General features: G+C 43.0%; 1 protein-coding gene across 2 annotated transcripts in view; it reads left to right on the top strand.

The window, feature by feature from the left end:
- Positions 1 to 19174, top strand: part of LOC149168288 (uncharacterized) — a 304781-nt gene that overhangs the window by 85255 nt on the left and 200352 nt on the right. For both annotated transcript variants that reach the window (XM_089428217.1, XM_089428216.1), the window contains exon 4: positions 288 to 396. In XM_089428217.1, the coding sequence (XP_089284343.1) occupies positions 288 to 396 (109 nt within the window). The remainder of the gene's footprint in view (positions 1 to 287; positions 397 to 19174) is intronic.

The following is a 19174-nucleotide window of genomic DNA, read 5'->3' as shown; positions in this document are numbered from 1 at the left end:
TCTTTTGTTATGCTCTCAAATCTTTTGATATCATATCTGGTTCTGTATTTGGAGTTTTCAGTTGTTTCATTCATTCTGTTATATTGGGTACACTTTGCCTTAAGAGAAAGTTTAATGATAAGCTTAAGCTACTATTTCCATGTTCCAATTCTGTCTTTGGATACGCTTTCAACTTGTATCCGCACTTTCCACTTTCTATTCTAAATTATTGTTTGATATCATATCTAGCTGTGCACCTTGTGTTTTCTGTTGTTTCATTGGTTGTGCTATATTGTTTTTGCTTTCAGGTGCACCTTGCAGAAAATTGAATTTCTAAACTTTGAAGTTGCTCCTATTTTGGATCTTCGAGTGATCACTACACCTGAAGACTGCACTGTGGAAATGCTTTCTTGCAGAGTATGCTACGAATTTCTAAGAAGTTAACAATTTATCACAAAGTTCGAAACAAGTTGAGGCAAGAATTTGTGCAAATATGAAGAGATTTCAGTGTTGTTTAAACATTCCACCCTCTGTCAGTGAGTAGTTCTGTGGATTAGGTGGTTTTTGCAGTCTCCATTTGGTAGGACATAGTGTTACTATTCTCAGACCAATAGGTTTTTTTAAAAAACTTTTCTTATAATTCACATATCTACTTGAAACAGGCTTTATGCAGAAGTTCCTGGACAATAATTATTTTTTGACCTTTGTAGGAGTTGTATTGCTATTTTCACCTTAGGTTAAGTCAGTTTCATTGATTCAACTTCTCTTGTGCCCTATACACCTTTGTTTCCAGGCAGGTTTGTTAGGATTCTCTTTGTGGGTAATGGCTTTATATGTCTCTGTGCTTCCTGATCGTTGATGAGAAATTTGACAGTATTTATTTTTCTTTTTCAGAAAAACAAGCTAGTTGATCTATCTTCCACAAAGAACTAAAGCCAACATGAAGATTGTTAAACTGCTTAAATAGCCTGTTCTTGCTGTAAACTTGAGTATGTCGGGAGAGATTCATGCAGAATTTGTGCATTTGTATTAAAAGAATGTGTGCTTTCCTAAACCATATAACTGAAAATCAAAATATCCAATGCCATTTAGATTTCAAAGAGTCTTTCCTTTTTGACATTAAAGCTTCCTTTGACTCTTAATAGAACAATATTTACATTTCTTTGCTACAAAAATAGTGGGCTGCGTAAGTGGTCACCACTAGCACTAGCAAAAAGAGACCAAACTCAAAAACCAGTCTGGCTTAAGCTAGAATAGGAATAAGCAAATTACCAGAAGTATTAAAAATAATAATGTCCGAGGGGCCACAAGGCCTCAATTTTGATAGTTAAAACACTAAACATCAAACCCCCCATCAGGGAGGATCATCATGGTTGTTGTACGCACTGCCCCAACCAGTCATAGCAGTAGGATCTTCAGCTAAGGGGTACCAACCATCACCAACCTTATCAGGCTTTGGATCTAAGTTGCACGAAACGCCAAAACATTTCGGAGTTTCTGAAACGGGTACGTTTAGAAACGTCACCTCCCAAAAATGGAAACGCTGGCCGAAACGTCATATATGTATATATAAATAAATAAGTAAATAACACATTATCTTGCAAGAAAAAAGGGAATAATGCCCATAGATGACAATTTAAAAGGAAAAACAAGTCTATATTAACTCTAATAGATGATTACATGATGGTCAAGTTTTGGCCGAGTTTTGGAGTTTCGGGTACGGGTATGGCCCAAAACGCCAGGGTCTTTGAAGTTTCGTGCAACATAGCTTCGGATCATTCAAGATATCAAGGGCAAGGGTCAGAAAGTGCTTTCCTATATGGAAATAGTGGGGGTGTTAGCTTTTGTAGCATCAGATGTGTTCTAGCCACCAAATTTTGTGGAGAAGCTAGAATACATGAGATCTCCAAAACCCATAAATTGTTTCTGGAAATTCCACCTAGAGATGACTTAATTAGATTATTAGTCATTTTTTAAATATTTCCTAAGTCTAAACTTAGGGAATATGACTAATTAATCAAAATTAATTAAGTTATGGTGTGAATCTTCTAGAAACTCACATGGATCGACTTCTAGTTAATCCTAGCCATAAATTAAGATCTAATCTTGGCTGTTGAAGTTTCAACAGAGGGTTACAAGAAGAAAGTCGATGGGGCTTGGAGAATACACTTGTAGAGTTTGATTTTACTGAGAAATTGATTTCCAGAGTAGAAACTGTGTGTTGCCGGAAGTGATTTACTGAGGTTGAAGCAGTGAGAGAGGGGCAGAGATATTGAGGCTGTGTAATATCCCCAATTTTGATTTTCAGCATTAGAGACGAGTTTGGGGATAGGACACAATTTTGACACCAGGACTTAGGAGGAAAAGAGAATATTGTGGCACTAGTGGAAAGTGGAGACCACAAGAAAGAGAAATTCGACCAAAGGAGGGAACTCAAACTCTTGGAAGAGAGAGAAAAGAGAAGGGAGTGCGAATTAGGAAGAGAGAGAGAGTGGGAACCACAAGGAGAGAAGAAGCCACGAATTATAAATAGAGAAAGAGACGCTCATTTTGGGCATTCATTCATCTATTTAGAAATTGTGTCTTTGACATAGCTCACTTGAGCTGAAGCCAAGTCTGCAGTGTTGTTTAGCACATGAGTGTTTTTGAGTGGAGATCTCAACCCTTGCTTTGGTGGACTTCGAGTGCCAACCCAAGGAGGGAGTTCTACTTCATCCCAAGTCGTACCAGGCTCCAACAGCAGTGAGTCGAGTTATAGTAGCAATAAGTCAAGTTACAACAACAAGGAAAGTAGTAGCAAGGAGGCTGAGTTACAACAATAGGGAAGTAGCAACAGGAAGGCTGAGTTATAGCAGCAAGGAGGCAGAGTTGTAGTAGTAGGGGAAAGTTGTAGTAGCGCAGGGACTATGCAGTTCTTGGAGGAGGCACGTTGGGAGGTTGAGGAGTGAAGGGAGTTGGGGGCTGAAACTTGAGGTGGAGTCTGGGGAAGTGTTGTGGGGGCTTTTCCAACATTTTGGCATAGCAACAAACACAACGTTTGCTACAGGTTACATCTTCTAGTTGTGGAGGAGGGCCAAGCATTTGGGGGTCAATTTTGGAACGTCAAAACTAGGACAAATCTTTTCTGGGTTTTTGACAAGGACCTCAGAAATAATTTGGCAAAATTTTTTGGGTAGATTTGAGGGGTCAAACGTGGGTCCCCATTCAGCTAGCAGCTAGAGGAGCTAGGGGAAATAGGGCCGAATTTCCAAAGTCAAACATTGGCCAATTCCTTTGTGGGTTATTTTGGGTATTTGGTGGAGAGGTTGCGTTTAATTTCCCATAATTTTCTAAGCGACGGAAAAGGCCTTAGCAGTAAATCCATTCAGCCAACAACGTATTTCTAGGCATCTTTAGCGCAAAGCTTGAGTAAATAGAAGAATTTTGGTGGAGGGTGTCTTATTTGTCATTTGGGGCTTTGCTAGCTTGCCTTAAGCAAGCCCAGGTGCATTCCTTCCAGCATCTTATTGCACACCCATCTTTATTAATAAAAAGAGCTCAACAACGCAGTTTTTGGTGCAATTTTATGTTCTGGTTGTGTGTTCACTGGTTATGGTGTTTTTTTCTATGTTTGCTTTGCATATTTACTGTTAATTTTCCTCAAGGATATTACAGTGATATCAAATCCATAATCTTGGCTCAACTTGTGGGAAAGATTAGAATCAAACAACATGGTGGTAACCTTGAATGAGGGGATTAGGATGCAAAAAATGATGATTGATGTGGGGGAGAAGTTGATTCATTCCACAGTTGGGGATTCGGTCATGACTGCAACTGATGTGGAATTATTCGAAGCAAATTGGAGGGCATACCAATCATTGGGTCATGGCATTCAGACGTCCCTCTCTTTTTTGGAATTCTGTGAACTAAGGGGCATGCACAAACCAATGGAGATTCAGTGGGATTTTGCAGGGATGATGATGAGTATTAAGGAAGAAGATGAAAGAGTAGCTGAAGGGGCCATGGTTGGCAAGGAGACAGTTGAGCATACAACCATTGATAAGGCGCCATCCATTGTTGAGGTATCCATTGATGTGTTGTGATCGAGTTCTCAGGTGATAGCAACGCACCATGAGTTGATGAGGTGCCAGAAGACAACTCCACCGTTGTTGAGGAGCCGATGGCTACAAAGGCCTGTAAGTCCATGATAGAGTTGTCGGACGACAATCAATTGTAGCTGACTCGTGAGCATGTCTTGCGTGTTGGGTTGTTTATGGAGGAGCAGTTGGAGGCTCATGCTGAGTCCATGATGGAGGAGGACGTGCAACCATCCTTTGGGCTAGCCATTGATGAGGGGCAGTAGAGAGGCCATGCATTGGGTTTTCAGCATAGTTTGCTTCAGAGGCACATTGATGGGATCTGCAGCATTATTATCCCACCCTTACGCATTGGATTGAGGGAGGCAGAGTTGTCTAGACAGACCTGAGGGAATGGCTAGGTTAGCTGGACTAAGCGACATGAGATGAGTATGACACAGCATCATCTTGGAGGGTTTGTTCCTTCCACAGGGTATTGTACATTTGATCCCTCCTTTGGGATTGGATGGCAAGAGGTATTGAGCTAGTACCTGATGGACTAGGCTAGGCGGTTGGATACATCCATGGCCACAACTCAACAAAGGCCAAGGATTACCAGAGGGACTCGAGGGCCATATTGTTTTTGGGATCCAGGTGGGATTCCCCATGACATCATAGAGCTAGTAGGTGATGGTAGTAGCTAAGTGATGGATTTGACGCTTGGGCACACACACATTTTTAGATCTCCATCAGAGCCCTAGTCAGCACTAGTGACAGAATGGTTTGACCAGCGAGCAGACAAATTTCATGAGTTGTCTTGGCATATTGACTGTGCATGGAGTCACGGGGGATTAACTTACTATTGCATGGTAGGAGGAGGTGGCATCAACAGGCTATCAGACAGGGCATTGTATGGAGACAGTGCTCTCTTATTGGCATATGGGACGCAGGGGCTACTGAGGCTAGGCACAATAGTATCATTCCCATTAGCATGTGAGGAGTTAGGCCACTTAGGTCTATCTGGGCAGATGAGGAGGTATAGCTCACATCGTGGAGGGCTTACCAGCAGAGTGGTAGTAGAGATGGTGATCCTGACAGGATGCGAGATGTTGCCTATGGACTCAGTCTTAGACCTTGATATCCAGGGGTGTATAGGGGTATGCAACGGTGCACAATAGTATGCGGAGGAGCACAAAGGTGTGCAGTGGTGCACAATGGTGTGCAAGGTTGCATCATGGTGTAGGAGGAGCGGTTCACATCTTAGTGCATTACCTCATAGAGTGACGGACACATCAATACAAGAGGGATACCAGTTGATCTGAGATGATGCAGTAGCATGTAGCAAGGTCAGACGATGCACAAAGATGTGCGATTGGGTGTAGTTGTATGCCAAGAGACACGAGGATACATGGTTATATGCAGTAGTGTGCGGGGTTGCACTACAGACTGAGGGAGTGCTACTAGTAGGGAGATTCCTTGACGAGGATGTCAAGAATGTCATTGGGGTGGATAGACCCAAGTTGGGAGCGGATCGGTCACGAGACGGGTCGGGAACGTCCACACGGGTTCTTGATCATACCCATCAGAACCCACGCATCTTCCACTCATTGGCACCACGTGCAGTTGAGGGGAGCCTTGTGTTCGATCCAGACCCACAGTGTGGATAACAGGACTTGGGAGATTTTCCTGAGACGACGCTATGAGATTTAGTGCCTCAGGGGCACGATAGATATTCTCCAGTGGAGGAGCAGGGTCGGTGCGCGAGTTGACAGCCACAGGCTGGGAGATGAGGTGATCTTTTACAGGGGTGGCATATTGTTCATCACTGAGCCTATACCTGGGGAGCTGGTCACGGGGGAGACATGTGCCACTCTTTCCACAGGGCATGTCGGGATCTTGCATGAGCAGAGGATACCGTGTGTGATTGAGGCAGTTTTCCAGTGGGTGTCTGGGCTCCAGACATTGTATTGGCACATTACCGAGAGGGTGGATGGCAGACTTAGTGGTGATGGTTGGTAGGAGCAGGATGGATCCACATACATTGAGTCAATTGTGAGTATTGGAAACCCATCTATTGGCTGCATTCAGGGGGTAGCTATTTGGCACATGCGGTTTCCAGTGGTCATCAGTACTACGCAGTGGCAGGCACAGGGAAGTTTAGCATGCATCAAATTAGTTCATGATATATGGAGCATATATATTGATTGCATGCAGGGACCAAAGATGAGACATGGATGGATTCCAACGATTGTCAGAGCTATGTTGCAATAGGTTTGGCTATGGGATCTAGGGATTAGTTGGTTGATAGATCCCTCTGTCTCATGATGAGCTGAGTCATGGCAAAGAGTGACCTAGTTCACTCTTGGGTTGACACATGGGGGTTCGCGGAGGCCTTCATCGGATGGCGAGGCAGGCTTTCTCTGTTGCTGCATAGGTTCGGAGTTAGATTTAGATGGGTAGACTTTGGCATCATGGAGATGTCTAGGCAAGATGTGTCTCGCCTATATCAATGTTCCACCATCGGGTTCCAAGAGAGGAGGATACAGTGTACGCACGATGGGTAGTCTGTTAGAGCCAGAGTGGCGCAACGACAACATGGTGGCACCCTTCTATGGCTAGCATGGGACCTAGACACCATAATACTGGACAACTCAGTGACCATTAGGGGTGAGCTGGCTGCTACTGGGGGAGGTCACTTAGATCTTCCTTTGGGCTTGAGCGAGTGATCAATGGCATGGGGGACTTCTGGTATTTATACCAGACAGGATAGTGAGTGGAGCAAGGGGATCTTTAGGTGGGACATGATGGATTGGGATCTCGGTATTGAGGGATTCTTTCATGTCAGGATTGTGAAAATTTGGATGCCCAAATTTCTAATGCAGCAGCTGATTTCGTTTCTCCTATTTGTTAATTACTGAACAAAATTATTTATCGTTTCCTACAGTAAACACCGAAACTAATACACTGCAACCTTCACCATTTAAATAAAATGTATAAACAAGAAAATGAACAAGAAAGAAATATACAACACATGTACACAATTATTTTTGGACAAATGTCCCAGAAAAAACCGAGTGTGGGAAAATCGGTGCAACAGCTCTGAGGGTTTTATTATTATGCCGTAGTAATTTCTGAATACAATCTCTGAATGCAGTCCTGACTACCCAGTACATAGAATATCACTGACAGAGAGATGAGTGAGATTACCTCACACTATCACTAAAAATCCTGGCTGATCTAGCCACTAAATGGCCAGCTCCTGGCTGCCTATGCGCAGTCTGTATGCAATCATTACGTAGGCCCTATGTCACAACTATTGGGGTCTGCGTCACTCCTCCTGGTTGATCGATTTGCCTCTGAGACTTCGACTTCGACTTCTGCCCTCCTGGTCTCACACCCCGACTTCTAGCTCTGGAAATTGATTCTCCAACAAATTTACGAATTCCCTCTGGGTTTCTGCATTGCCTCTGCGTGGCCCCGCGTCAGCCTCTTTGGCTTTGTGCTGCCTTTGCTGGATCTTTCTCTTCCTTCTCTACTGAGTATTCTCGGATTAGGAGAAATCTACTACGAAACTATCCCTGCCCCTCACAGCAAAAGATCACTTTGAATTTCTCTTCGGCAGCTGCTCTGCTTCAGAAATTCGATCTTCTGATCTCCCTTCGATGTGTTGTCCAATTGCCCCTCAAGCCTCTTCTTATATCTTTCCGTTGGACAACCAATGACCCAAATTAACTTCTAATTAGTGGCTTAGATCATTTTGGCTTGATCCTCGTCTTCTTTTAGAAATTTCACCCACAGTTAGATTAATACCATTTAATTATTTTAATTTCCTAAGTTTAGACTTAGGGACCCATTAAAAATAATTAATTATTTTAATAAAATTGTCTCCAAGTGGAATTTCCCAAAATGATTTCTGGGTATTGGAGAATGCATGTGTCTAAGCCTCCCTACAAATTTTGAGACTTAGAGCCCATCTGATGCTACCAGAAATCAACACTCCCTCTTAGCAAGGAATGTACTCTAGCAATGCACCCTGCTGAAGCATCAATTTGTTTTGTAACAACTCCTTCTGCGCTGCTGGTGTCTGACATCACTGCCCACCAACTACTGCGCAAATGCTACATCTGCACTGTTGTTGACCCTGCCACTGTCAAAACTACATCCGTACTGCAACTCCCTCTCAAAGTCTACATTCATGTTGCTGCTGACACTGCCACTGCCACTGCGAACTGCAGCTGCTACTGCATCAACAACGGAAAAGCATCCCAAATTACTAAACAAGTGTTCAGTATGATGCATCTCGTTCTTGGAGTTCTGACTACTGCAAATCTCTACGTTGACCCACTGAAGCCTCTGCGTTGCTGCTAACCTCTGCTCTGTGCCAACTGCACTGGTGCCAACTCTTCTACGTTGCTCAGTCTCTAGCGCTCCTAGCTACTGCAACTGTCACTCTGGCACTCCTCTGCATCAACTGACACTAGTCCATCCTACTACTTCTGATTTGGGCTCCCATAGCGAGGAATTGATCTGAGAGGCGGGCTCCTGAAGGATCCTGCACAACTGCAGCCCTTTCGAACTGAAACTCTAGATCACCCCACCTCCCTCTTGGAGATGCTTGAGTTGTCATGGCGAACTCCTCCTCAATCTTTGAGGCTGCAACCTTCGGATCATGCTTCTCATCTTTGTCCTTCTTCCTGAGAGGACACTGTGTTGCATAGTGACCGATTTCACCACACTTGAAGCATTTGATCTTCAAAACATCTTTCTTCTTCTGTTGCTCCTGCTGCCCCTTGGATGCAAGGGCTACATTCTCTTCTTCCTCCTTGGACTTCGACCCACTGCTGCTGCTTTTGTCAAGTTTACACTTGACCAAATCTCTCCTTAGCTCCTCTTGTTTAAGAGCTGCCCACATTCCATCCTAGTTTTTCAAAGTCGCTTTACCCAGGATGCTCTGGACAAAAACTTGCCACTCCTCAGATACTGAGTTTAGGACCAGTCTTACCATCTCGGAACCTTGAGGTGTTGATCACACAACTGCCAACTCGTCTCAAGTGTCCTGAAGCTTAGTAAGGAACGGATCAATGCGTTCCCCCTTCTACTGCTCCTAGTACATATTCCGCTGCTCGGAAGATCCCTGATATAGCGTCGAAAAAGCATCCCACATCTCCTTGGTAGTGTCTCAGCCAGCAATGTGACAGAATTTATGATCCTTCACTCCGTCGAGGATCATTCTCTTAATCTTTGCCATTTCTCCCTTGTACTTCTTGAGTGGATCTGGATCCACGGGCTCAACTACCACATTGTTGATGTAGATCTTGAGAAAATGCTCATCCAGAAGGCACGACATCCTTACCTTCCAGATCACATAGTTGGGTGCACCATCCAACCTATCCTGATCTCTTAGTCCATTGGCTGCCATCTCTGCCAATCGAAATGTCGAATGACCTCCTCTCTCCTGCTACTGCTCAGCAAATGAGAATTCAAATTCCTTGGCTAGGAATTCTCTGAGGAAGAAATTCCCTAAGTGTCTCTTCTTCCTTCTGACGTCTTTCTACCCAGTAACTTCCTACAGAAAACTACGTCACACCAAGAACCCCTCTTCGCTGAAGCTTTTGCTGCGCTGCTCCCTCTGCCACTGAAAAATCTCAATCTAGAAATCCTACCTCTCTGTCTACACACCCAGAGAGAGATTTACCATGAAAATCTAGCCCTCCTGGCCTGAACTGTGCAATCCCTCTAGGGATTTGAATTACTGCCTCTGCAGGAATTTCAAATTCCCCTCCTCCTTCAGTGTTGGGCTCTTCTGGCACTGTTCTCTTGTTTCACTTGCAAGTCTGATACCATGTGAAAATTTGGATGCCTAAATTTCTATTACAATAACTGATTACGTTTCTCCTATTTGTTAATTACTGAACAAAATTATTTACTGTTTCCTAGACTAAACACCGAAACTAATGCACTGAAACCTTCACCATTTAAATAAAATGCGGAAACAAGAAAGAAATACACAACAGATGTAGACAGTTATTTTTGGACAAATGTCCTTGGAAAAACCGAGTGTGGGAAAACGGTGTAGCAACTTTGAGGGTTTTATTATTATGCAGTAGTAATTTCTGAATACAATCTCTAGATGCCCTCCTGGCTATCTAGTACAGAGAATATCACTGACAGAGAGATGAGTGAGATTACCTCACACTATCACTGGAAATCTTGGCTAATCCAGCCATTGAATGACCAACCCTTGGCTGCCTTTGCGCAGTCTCTACGCAATCACTGCGTAGGCCCTACGTCACAACTATTGGGGTCTGCGTCACTCCTCCCGGTTGATTGATTTGCCTCTGAGACTTCGACTTCCACCCTCTTGGGCTCACACCCCGACTTCTGGCTTTGGAAATCGATTCTCCAGAAAATTTACGGATCCCCTCTGGGTTTCTGCACTGCCTCTGCATGGCCCTGCGTCAGCCTCTCTGGCTTTGCGCTGCCTCTGCTAGATCTCTCTCTGCCTTCTCTGCTGAGTATTCCTGGATCAGGAGAAATCTCCAACCAGAACTATCCCTGCCCCTCACTGCAAAATATCACTTCGAATTTCTCTCGGGCAGCGGCTCTGCTTTAGAAATTCGATCTTCTGATCTCCCTTCGATGTGTTCGCCAAGTGCCCCTCAAGCCTCTTCTTATATATTTCTGTTGGACAACTAACGACCTAGATAAACTTATAATCAATGACTTAGATCATTTTGGCTTGATCCTCGTCTTCTTTTAGAAGTTTCACCCACAATTAGATTAATACCCTTTAATTATTTTAATTTCCTAAGTTTAGGCTTAGGGACCCATTAAAAATAATTAATTATTTTAATAAAACTGTCTCCAGGTGGAATTTCCCAAAACAATTTCTAGGTATTGGAGAATGCATGTGTCTAAGCCTCCCTGCAAACTTTGAGACTTAGAGCACATCCAATGCTACCAAAAATCAACAAGGTCAGTGCAGGGAACTAGGATGACTCAACGACACGTTTGGGACCCCGATATTATTGATGGTGATAGGGGTGATCAATAGACAGAGGAGGCGCTGGTTTAGTTATTGTTTGAGGACAAGCAATTTTTGGCGGGGAGGACTGTAATATCGCCAATTTTGATTTTCAGCATTAGAGACGAGTTTAGGGATAGGGGACTTCGGAGGAAAAGAGAATATTGCGGCCCTAGTGGAAAATGGGGACCACAAGAAAGAGAAATTCGACCCAAGGAGGGAACTCGAACTCTTGGAAGAGAGAGGAAAGAGAAGGGAATGCGAATTAGGAAGAGAGAGAGAGTGGGAACCGCAAGGAGAGAAGGAGCCACGAAATATAAATAGAGCAAGAGGCACTCATTTTGGGCATTCATTCATCTATTTAGAAATTGTGTCTTTGACATAGCAGGCTTAAGCGGAAGCCAAGTTTGCAGTGTTGTTTAGCACACGAGTGTCTAAATATAGTAGCTGATGCTTTATCGAGGAGACTTGCGACACCTTCACTAATGGACATCACTGAGGACTGGAAGGCGCAATTATTGGTGGAGTACTCCAAGGACCGACACGCATGTGAGATTTTGGATGGTATTGCAGGGGTGACAGGTACAGAGTGATGGATGAGGTGATTTACTACAAGGATAGGATCTATTTGGTACCTGGCTCACAGTTGCAGGATAAGATCCTACAGGTGGCTCATGGTTCACCATTGGTTGGGCATCTGGGGTTTTTCAAAACCTATAGGACCGTCAAGGAGCGTTTCACTTGGAGAGGCCTCAAGGAGGATGTTCTGAGGCATGTTCGGGAGTTCAATGTTTCTCAAAGGAATAAGGGGGAGCAAACACATCCAACCGGTTTACTTCAGCCTCTTTCGATCCCAGAGAGGAAAGTGGGAGAGAGTATATGTGGACTTTATCAACAAGTTTCTAGCTATGCAGGGGCATGATTGCATATATGTGGTAGTGGACAGACTGACCAAGTTTTCTCACTTCTTCACCATTCCCTCTAGATCCTCAGCCTCACAGATAACCGAGCTCTTTTTTAGGGAGGTGTTAAGGTTGCATGGTCTTCCCAAGACCATCATTAGTGATCGAGACAATAGATTTATGGGGCCATTTTGGCAGGAGCTATTCAGATTGGTGGGCATTGAGCTCACTCCTAGCACCAACTACCACCCCTAGATAGATGGGAAGACGAAGATTGTGAACAAATGGCTAGAGGGTATTTGCGAAACTATGTTACTGAGACGCAACACACATGGGTGAAGTGGCTTCAGTTGGGAGAGTACTACTGCAACACCACTCACCATATGCCTATCGATATGTCACCTTTTTGCACTGTTGATAATATCGGCGATATTCGAAAATATCGCGATATTTTCTGCAAAACGATATATCGCCGAGAAAATATTGCGATATTTTCTGTTTTGATAATATCGCGATATTTTGAAAATATCGGCAAAATATCGGCTATATTTAAAAATTTGGAAAAAATATTTTTTATGCTTGCCGATATTTTGCCGATATTTTCGCCGATATTGCCGATAAGATATTTTCTGGACCTTCGCCGATATTTTCCCGATACCGATATTATCAACACTGCCTTTTTGTGCTCTTTATGGTTATGATGCATTATCATTTGCTGATATGATTTTTGGAGGCAACAGAGCCCTTGGGGCAAAGGATTGGATACAGGAGAGCTAGGAGATCCTAAGGGCTCTCAAAGATAACTTGCAGACAGTGCAAAACCAACATAAGATGTATGCAGACAAGCATTGTGTCGAGAGGCATTTTGAGGTTGGAGACTTAGTTTTCTTCCACCTCCAGCCATACAGACGGTCCACGTTGAAGCAGAAGGGAGCTGAGAAGCTGAAAACCCATTTTTATGGACCGTACAAAGTGATTTGGCGAGTTGGAGAGGTGGCTTATGCGCTAGAGCTTCCACCAGGGAGCAAGGTGCATAACCTGTTCCATGTATCTTGCCTGAAAAAGGTCTTGGGACAACAAATGATAGTTGTTGTGGAGTTGCCACCCTTGGATGATGAGGGAAATTTGATTTTGATACCTGAAGCCATCTTGCATGAGATGGAGAGTGTGAAAATTCGGAAACCCCGAATCCTACTGCAATACCTGATTTAACTTCTTCTATTTGTTAAATAACTGAGAAAATTATTTACTGTGTTCTATGGTAAATATGGAAACTAATACACTGCAACCTTATCAAATAAAATACTGCGGAAGAAAAATAATGCTGGAAGAATAGATGCACACGCACATAAATAACACTGTTATTTTTAGACATATGTCCCCGGAAAAACCCAAATTGGGAAAACCAGTGCAACAACTGAGAGTTTTATTATTATGCAGTAGTAAATCTGAGTATAAATCTATGGAAGCTCAAATCGAGATTTCCATACAAAGAAATAACTGACAGAAGATCTAGTGAGAAAAAATCTCACTCCCACCGATGATTCGACGTTGACCTTGGCTCAAGATGAGCTGCCTCTGCGTCACCCAACTCAGACCAGTGTCTCTCTCACTAACTGATCAACTGCTATCTGGAAAATCAATCCTCCAGCCTCCGGGCTCCCACTCCGGCTTTTGGCACTGAATTTCGATTTCTCCTCAGCAAAATATGGATCTCCCTCTGAAGCTCTGCATTGCCTCTTTGCTTTGTGCCACCTCTCTGTGGCAGTCACTGCCTCTTTGCTATGCACTCACCGAATTAGAGAAACTTCCTTCTGGCCTTACTATCCCTGCCCCTCTCTCACTGCTTCGACTTCATTGAATCACTTTCGGCAACACACAACTGCTACTCTGGAAATCGATTTCCCAGCAAAATCGAATTGTTCAAGTGTGTCCTCCAACCCCCATTGAATTTCTTCTTATAATCTCTCATTGAGACATCAACAACCAAGATAAAAACATAATCGATGGCTAAGATTAACTAGAACTTGATCCATGTCTTCTTCTAGAAGATTCTCACCATGACTTAATTAATACCCTTTAATTAATCAATTTTCCTAAGTTTAGACTTAGGTACCACTAAAAACAAGATTAATTATTTTAATTAAGTCGTCTCTAGGTGGAATTTCTAGAAACAATTTCTGGGTTTTAGAGAATACATGTATTCTAGCCTCTCCACAAAATTTCATGGCTAGAAAACATCTGATGCTACAAAAAATAACACTCCCTCTTAGTGAGGAATGTGTTCTAGCACTGCAACCCATTGAAGCAACACCTTGCCTCTGCACCACCTCTTGTTACACCGCTAATGTTTGGCTACTGCTTCACACCAGCTACTACACAACTCTGATAAACGCTACATCAACGCTGTTGCTGACCCTGCTGAATTGCTGCCAACACTCCATCTGCATTGCAACAACCTCTCCATCTGCTACTGCTGCAACTGCAACAACTGCAATGGAAAAGCATCCAAAATTACTGAACCAACTTGGTTAGTATGATGCATCTTCCCCTTGGGTCCTGACTGCTGCTAGACTCTGCGCTGTTGCTGACCTTGCTCTGTGCCAATTGCGCTGCTTCCAACTCTACTCTGCACTGCCCAATATCTGACCTGCTACTAGATTGTACGTCTGTCACTTTGGCACTTGACTACACCAACTGCCACTGATCCATCCGGCTACTGCATGTTTTGGGCTCCGACAGCAAGGTGTTGATTCATGAGGTGGAGCTCCTCAAGAATCCTACCCATCTTGTGGATAGCCTGTCAATCTCCACGGATGCAGCCTAGTGATCCTGCTTCTCCTCCTTGCCCTTCTTTCTGAGAGGACATTGAGTGTTGTAGTGGCCAAGCTCACCACATCTAAAGCATTTCACCTTGGAAATGTCCTTCTTCCTCCTGCACTGCTCATGTTGCCCCTTTGATATGAGGGCCACATCTTCCTCTCCCTTTACTTGCTTCGTCCCACTGCTACTGCTGCCAGTGATGGTGTTCTTCACCAAATCTTGCCTAATCTCTTCATGCTGTAGATCAACCCACATACGATCCAAGTCTGGCAGCTTTTCTCTACCCAGAATACTTTGGACGAAGACTTGCCACTCTTCAGAAACGTTGTTTAGAGCAAACCGCACCAACTTAGTAGGCTGAGGCGCTGACCCTATTGCAGACAACTGATCTCGGATATCCTAAAGCCTAGTAAGGAATGGGTCTATGCACTCCCCTTTTTGCATCCTTGTGCATCTCGACTTCTCCTCAAGGTACATCTTCCGCTGCTCGGAAGATCCCTCATATATCGTAGCAAGTGCTTCCCACATCTGTCGGGCAGTATCTTTGCCAACTATGTGAGACACCACGTGATCTCGAACCCCATCGAGAATCAACCTCTTTTCCTTTGCCATCTCCTTCTTGTAGGCCTTAAGCAGATCTGCATCTGTGGGTACAGCGACCGCGCCATTGATATAAGATTTGAGATTGTACTCATCTAGAAGACAGGAAAATCTTGCCTTTTAGATCACGTAGTTGGAGACTCCGTCTAACTGATCCTGTCTCTCAGCCCTGCTGATGCCATATTTGCAAAAATGTCGAATTCCTCCTCTTCTCCTCTGCGCAGTTGCTAACTGGCTTTTCGTACTCCCTGCTGGAGTGGGAAAATCTGCTCACAACTACTGCTACTTTGCTAGGAAAATTTGAACTTTTGGGCTAGAAGTCCCCTGAAAATAATTCCCTCAGTGTGTGTTATTCCTTCCTCTTGATGCTATTTTGCACTAGAAAACTACTGCAAAATATGTGTCCCAACTGAAGATCTGCTCTGCAAGGAAAAATATTGCATCTCCCTCTGCCTTTGGTAACCTCTGATCTTGGAAAATCTATTCTCTGTTGACTTTATCAGAGAAATAAATTTTCCTCAGAAACTGACCCTCCTGGCCCAAGGGACTGCGCTGCCTCTTAAGGGTTTCAAACTGCTATCTCTGCAAAGATTCAAAATTCCTCCTTCCTTCTGCTTCTGAGCTATCCGACTTACAACCTAGCTCTGATACCATGTGAAAATTCAGAAATCCCGAATCCTACTGCAACAACTGATTTAGCTTCTTCTATTCGTTAAATAACTGAACAAATTATTTACTGTGTTCTATGGTAAATATTGAAACTAATACACTGCAACCTTCAAATAAAATATTACGGAATAAAAATAATGCTCGAAGAATAGATGCACACACACATAAATAACACTGTTATTTTTGGACTAATGTTCCTGGAAAAACTCAACTTGGAAAAACCAGTGCAACAACTGAGGGTTTTATTATTATGCAGTAGTAAATCTGAGTACAAATCTATGGAATCTCAAATCTAGCTTTCCATACAGAGAAATAACTAACAAGGGATCTAGTGAGAAAAAATCTCACTCCCATTGATGATCTGACGTTGACCTTGGCTCAAGATGATCTCCCTCGTGCTGCCTCTTCGTCAGCCTACGCAGATCTACGTCACTCAGCTCAGACCAACGTCTTTGTCGCTAACTGATCAACTACTATCTGGAAAATTGATCCTCCAGGCCTCCGGGCTCAAACTCCGGCTACTAGCACTACATTTCAACTTCTCCTCAGGAAAATACACATCTCCCTCTGAAGCTCTGCACTGCCTCTCTGTGGCACTCACTGCCTCTTTGCTATGCACTCACCGGACTGGAGAAACTTCCTTCCAGTCTTACTATCCTTGCCTCTCTCTCACTACTTCGACTTCACTGAATCACTTCTGGCAACACACAACTGCTACTTTGGAAACTGATTTCCTAGCAAAATCGAACTGCTCATGTGTTTTTTCCAACCCCCATCGAATTTCTTCTTATAATCTCTTGTTGAGACATCAACGACCAAGATTAAAACATAATAGATGGCTAAGATTAACTAGAATTCGATCCATGTCTTCTTCTAGAAGATTCTCACCATGACTTAATTAATACCCTTTAATTAATCAGTTTTCCTAAGTTTAGAGTTAGGTACCATTAAAAACAAGATTAATTATTTTAATTAAGTCGTCTCTAGGTGGAATTTCCATAAACAATTTCTGGGTTTTAGAGAATACATGTCTTCTAGCCTCTCCACAAAATTTTGTGGTTAGAAAACATCTGATGCTACAAAAACTAACTGAGAGGAGGCTGAGGAATAGGACTATCAGAGAGTACCTTGTCAGATGGAAGGACCTACCAGATGACGACGCCACTTGGGAGGGACAACATGTTTTATAACATCTAGCATTAGAGTTGCTTTAGGACAAGCAACATTTGGGAGGGGAGGATTTTGATGTCCCCAATTAAAAATTTTGCTGAGGAAATTCGTAAGTTTGCAATTTTCACAATTGATAAATAATTTTGGCAAATAAACTTGGGAAAAGTGGGTCATCAAGGCTCAATTTTATTTTTGGAGGATAAGGGAACGCTAAACTTAGGAAAAATTAAAAATTAAAGTGGTAATGGATTGTGGGGACCACTCAAGAAGGGAAAACATTTTCCCTTAGGAAAATCAAACCGCAAGGAAAGGGGATGAGAAAGGGGGTTAAATTGGTGGAGCCCACAAGGAAAGGGTGAGAAACAATTATAAAAGGAAGAGAAGAGCCTCATTTTTGCATCTTTTGGCATTTCATTTTCGAATTGAAGAGTTGCTTGAGCTGCTTAGCCAAGCCAACCAATGTTGTTTAGCACAAGGAGTTTCCAAGCGGGAATTCCAACACTTCTTTAGTGAACTTCGAGTGTCACTCTAGAAGTGGATTTGAGAGTTGCATATGGGCATTTGGAGAGCCATTTCTCAGTGATTATTCAGTTGTGTGTATTCCTGGAGGACGCAGTAGCAGATTTCGTGGAGCTTGAGAGAGCAAGCATTTGGTGGAATTCGGGCTGGAGAAATTGCAGATAATTTTCCTAGTGGAGGACGAATTTCTTTGTGGAGGTTTTCCAGGTTGGGTCTATTGTTATTGGTGGGTCAAAATTCTCTCTCCAAGGGCCTACACAATTTTTTTGGGTTCATTCAGTGTAGGGGTTTTTGTAGTGATTTTTTGGGCTGCGTTGGATAGGAATTTATCTTCATTTCCAGAGGGAATTTTCAGTGGCATTTCTAGCAGCTAGAGGGTGGATTTTGGAGTGATTTGCAAAAGTAATCTTTTGGCTAGGCGTAGGACATGTTGGTTAAGAAATTCACATTAATTTGGGCTTTCCGGGCCAGTTGGGATCAACTCAAACCATTTCTGGGTTTTGTTGGTTGGGGTGTGAGGAGCCTCTCTCTATTTTTTTTCAGAATTTTTGGAGCAGTTTTGAGGGGTAATATTACAGTTTGCCTCCAGTGGCAACAACAACAACATGAATTTCTGGGCAGTGTGTTTGGACAAATAGGGCTATTTCAATTGGATATTTATTTTGTTTTCTCAGCTGGGTATTGCATGATTGTTGAAGCAAGCTCGGGTTCTATAATTTCACACTTTTGTACTCGGTTCCAACTTTAAAAATCAATAAAATGGCTTAGATTTATGGCTGTTATTCTATGGTTCACTGATTGTATCTGCTTGTGTAAATTGTGTGCTTGCATATGTGGATTTCCTTGTTGTAACTTAGTGCATGTATTTGATATTCATTGTATTTCCTAGGAACCCATACTGCATGAAATCTGAATCTACTTCACCTACTTGATTTTTAACATACATTAACCAAGTTATTCTTCTAAATACTAAAGCAAATTACTTCTACAGCGTACACTAATTAAATATTTGATCTCATGAAACCAAAAACAGAGAAAAGAACAAGATACATAGGACACACTTGTTTTTGGACACAATAGTCCCTAGAAAAACCCAATGCAGGAAAACCGATGCAGCAGTTCTGAGGGTTTATTATTATGCAGGAGAAATATCTGAATACATATCTAGGATGCTCATCTAGCAATCCTTTATAGAGAAAATACTAGCGAAAAATCTAAGTGAGTTTTACCTCACTTCAACCAGCAGAATTCCGGTTGATTCGACACAAGACTGGCTAACCCCGACTATTTTTGCGCTGGCCCTACGTAGGCTCTGTGTCACCTCTTTTGCCCTCTGTGTCAGCTATCTCGGCAGTTCTGGCAGTTCCTGTTGTTCCCGATAGTTCTGGATTCTACGTGACAGACAACTTTTCTGCTCTATGCTGGTCCTTTTG

Source organism: Pinus tabuliformis, chromosome 4_2 (genome assembly GCF_031772625.1).
Source record: "Pinus tabuliformis cultivar Carrire ecotype Pingquan chromosome 4_2, CPIR1, whole genome shotgun sequence".
Classification (NCBI taxonomy): Eukaryota; Viridiplantae; Streptophyta; class Pinopsida; order Pinales; family Pinaceae; genus Pinus; species Pinus tabuliformis.
Note: the sequence above shows the minus strand (reverse complement) of the source record. Positions and strands in the feature narration are given on the sequence as shown.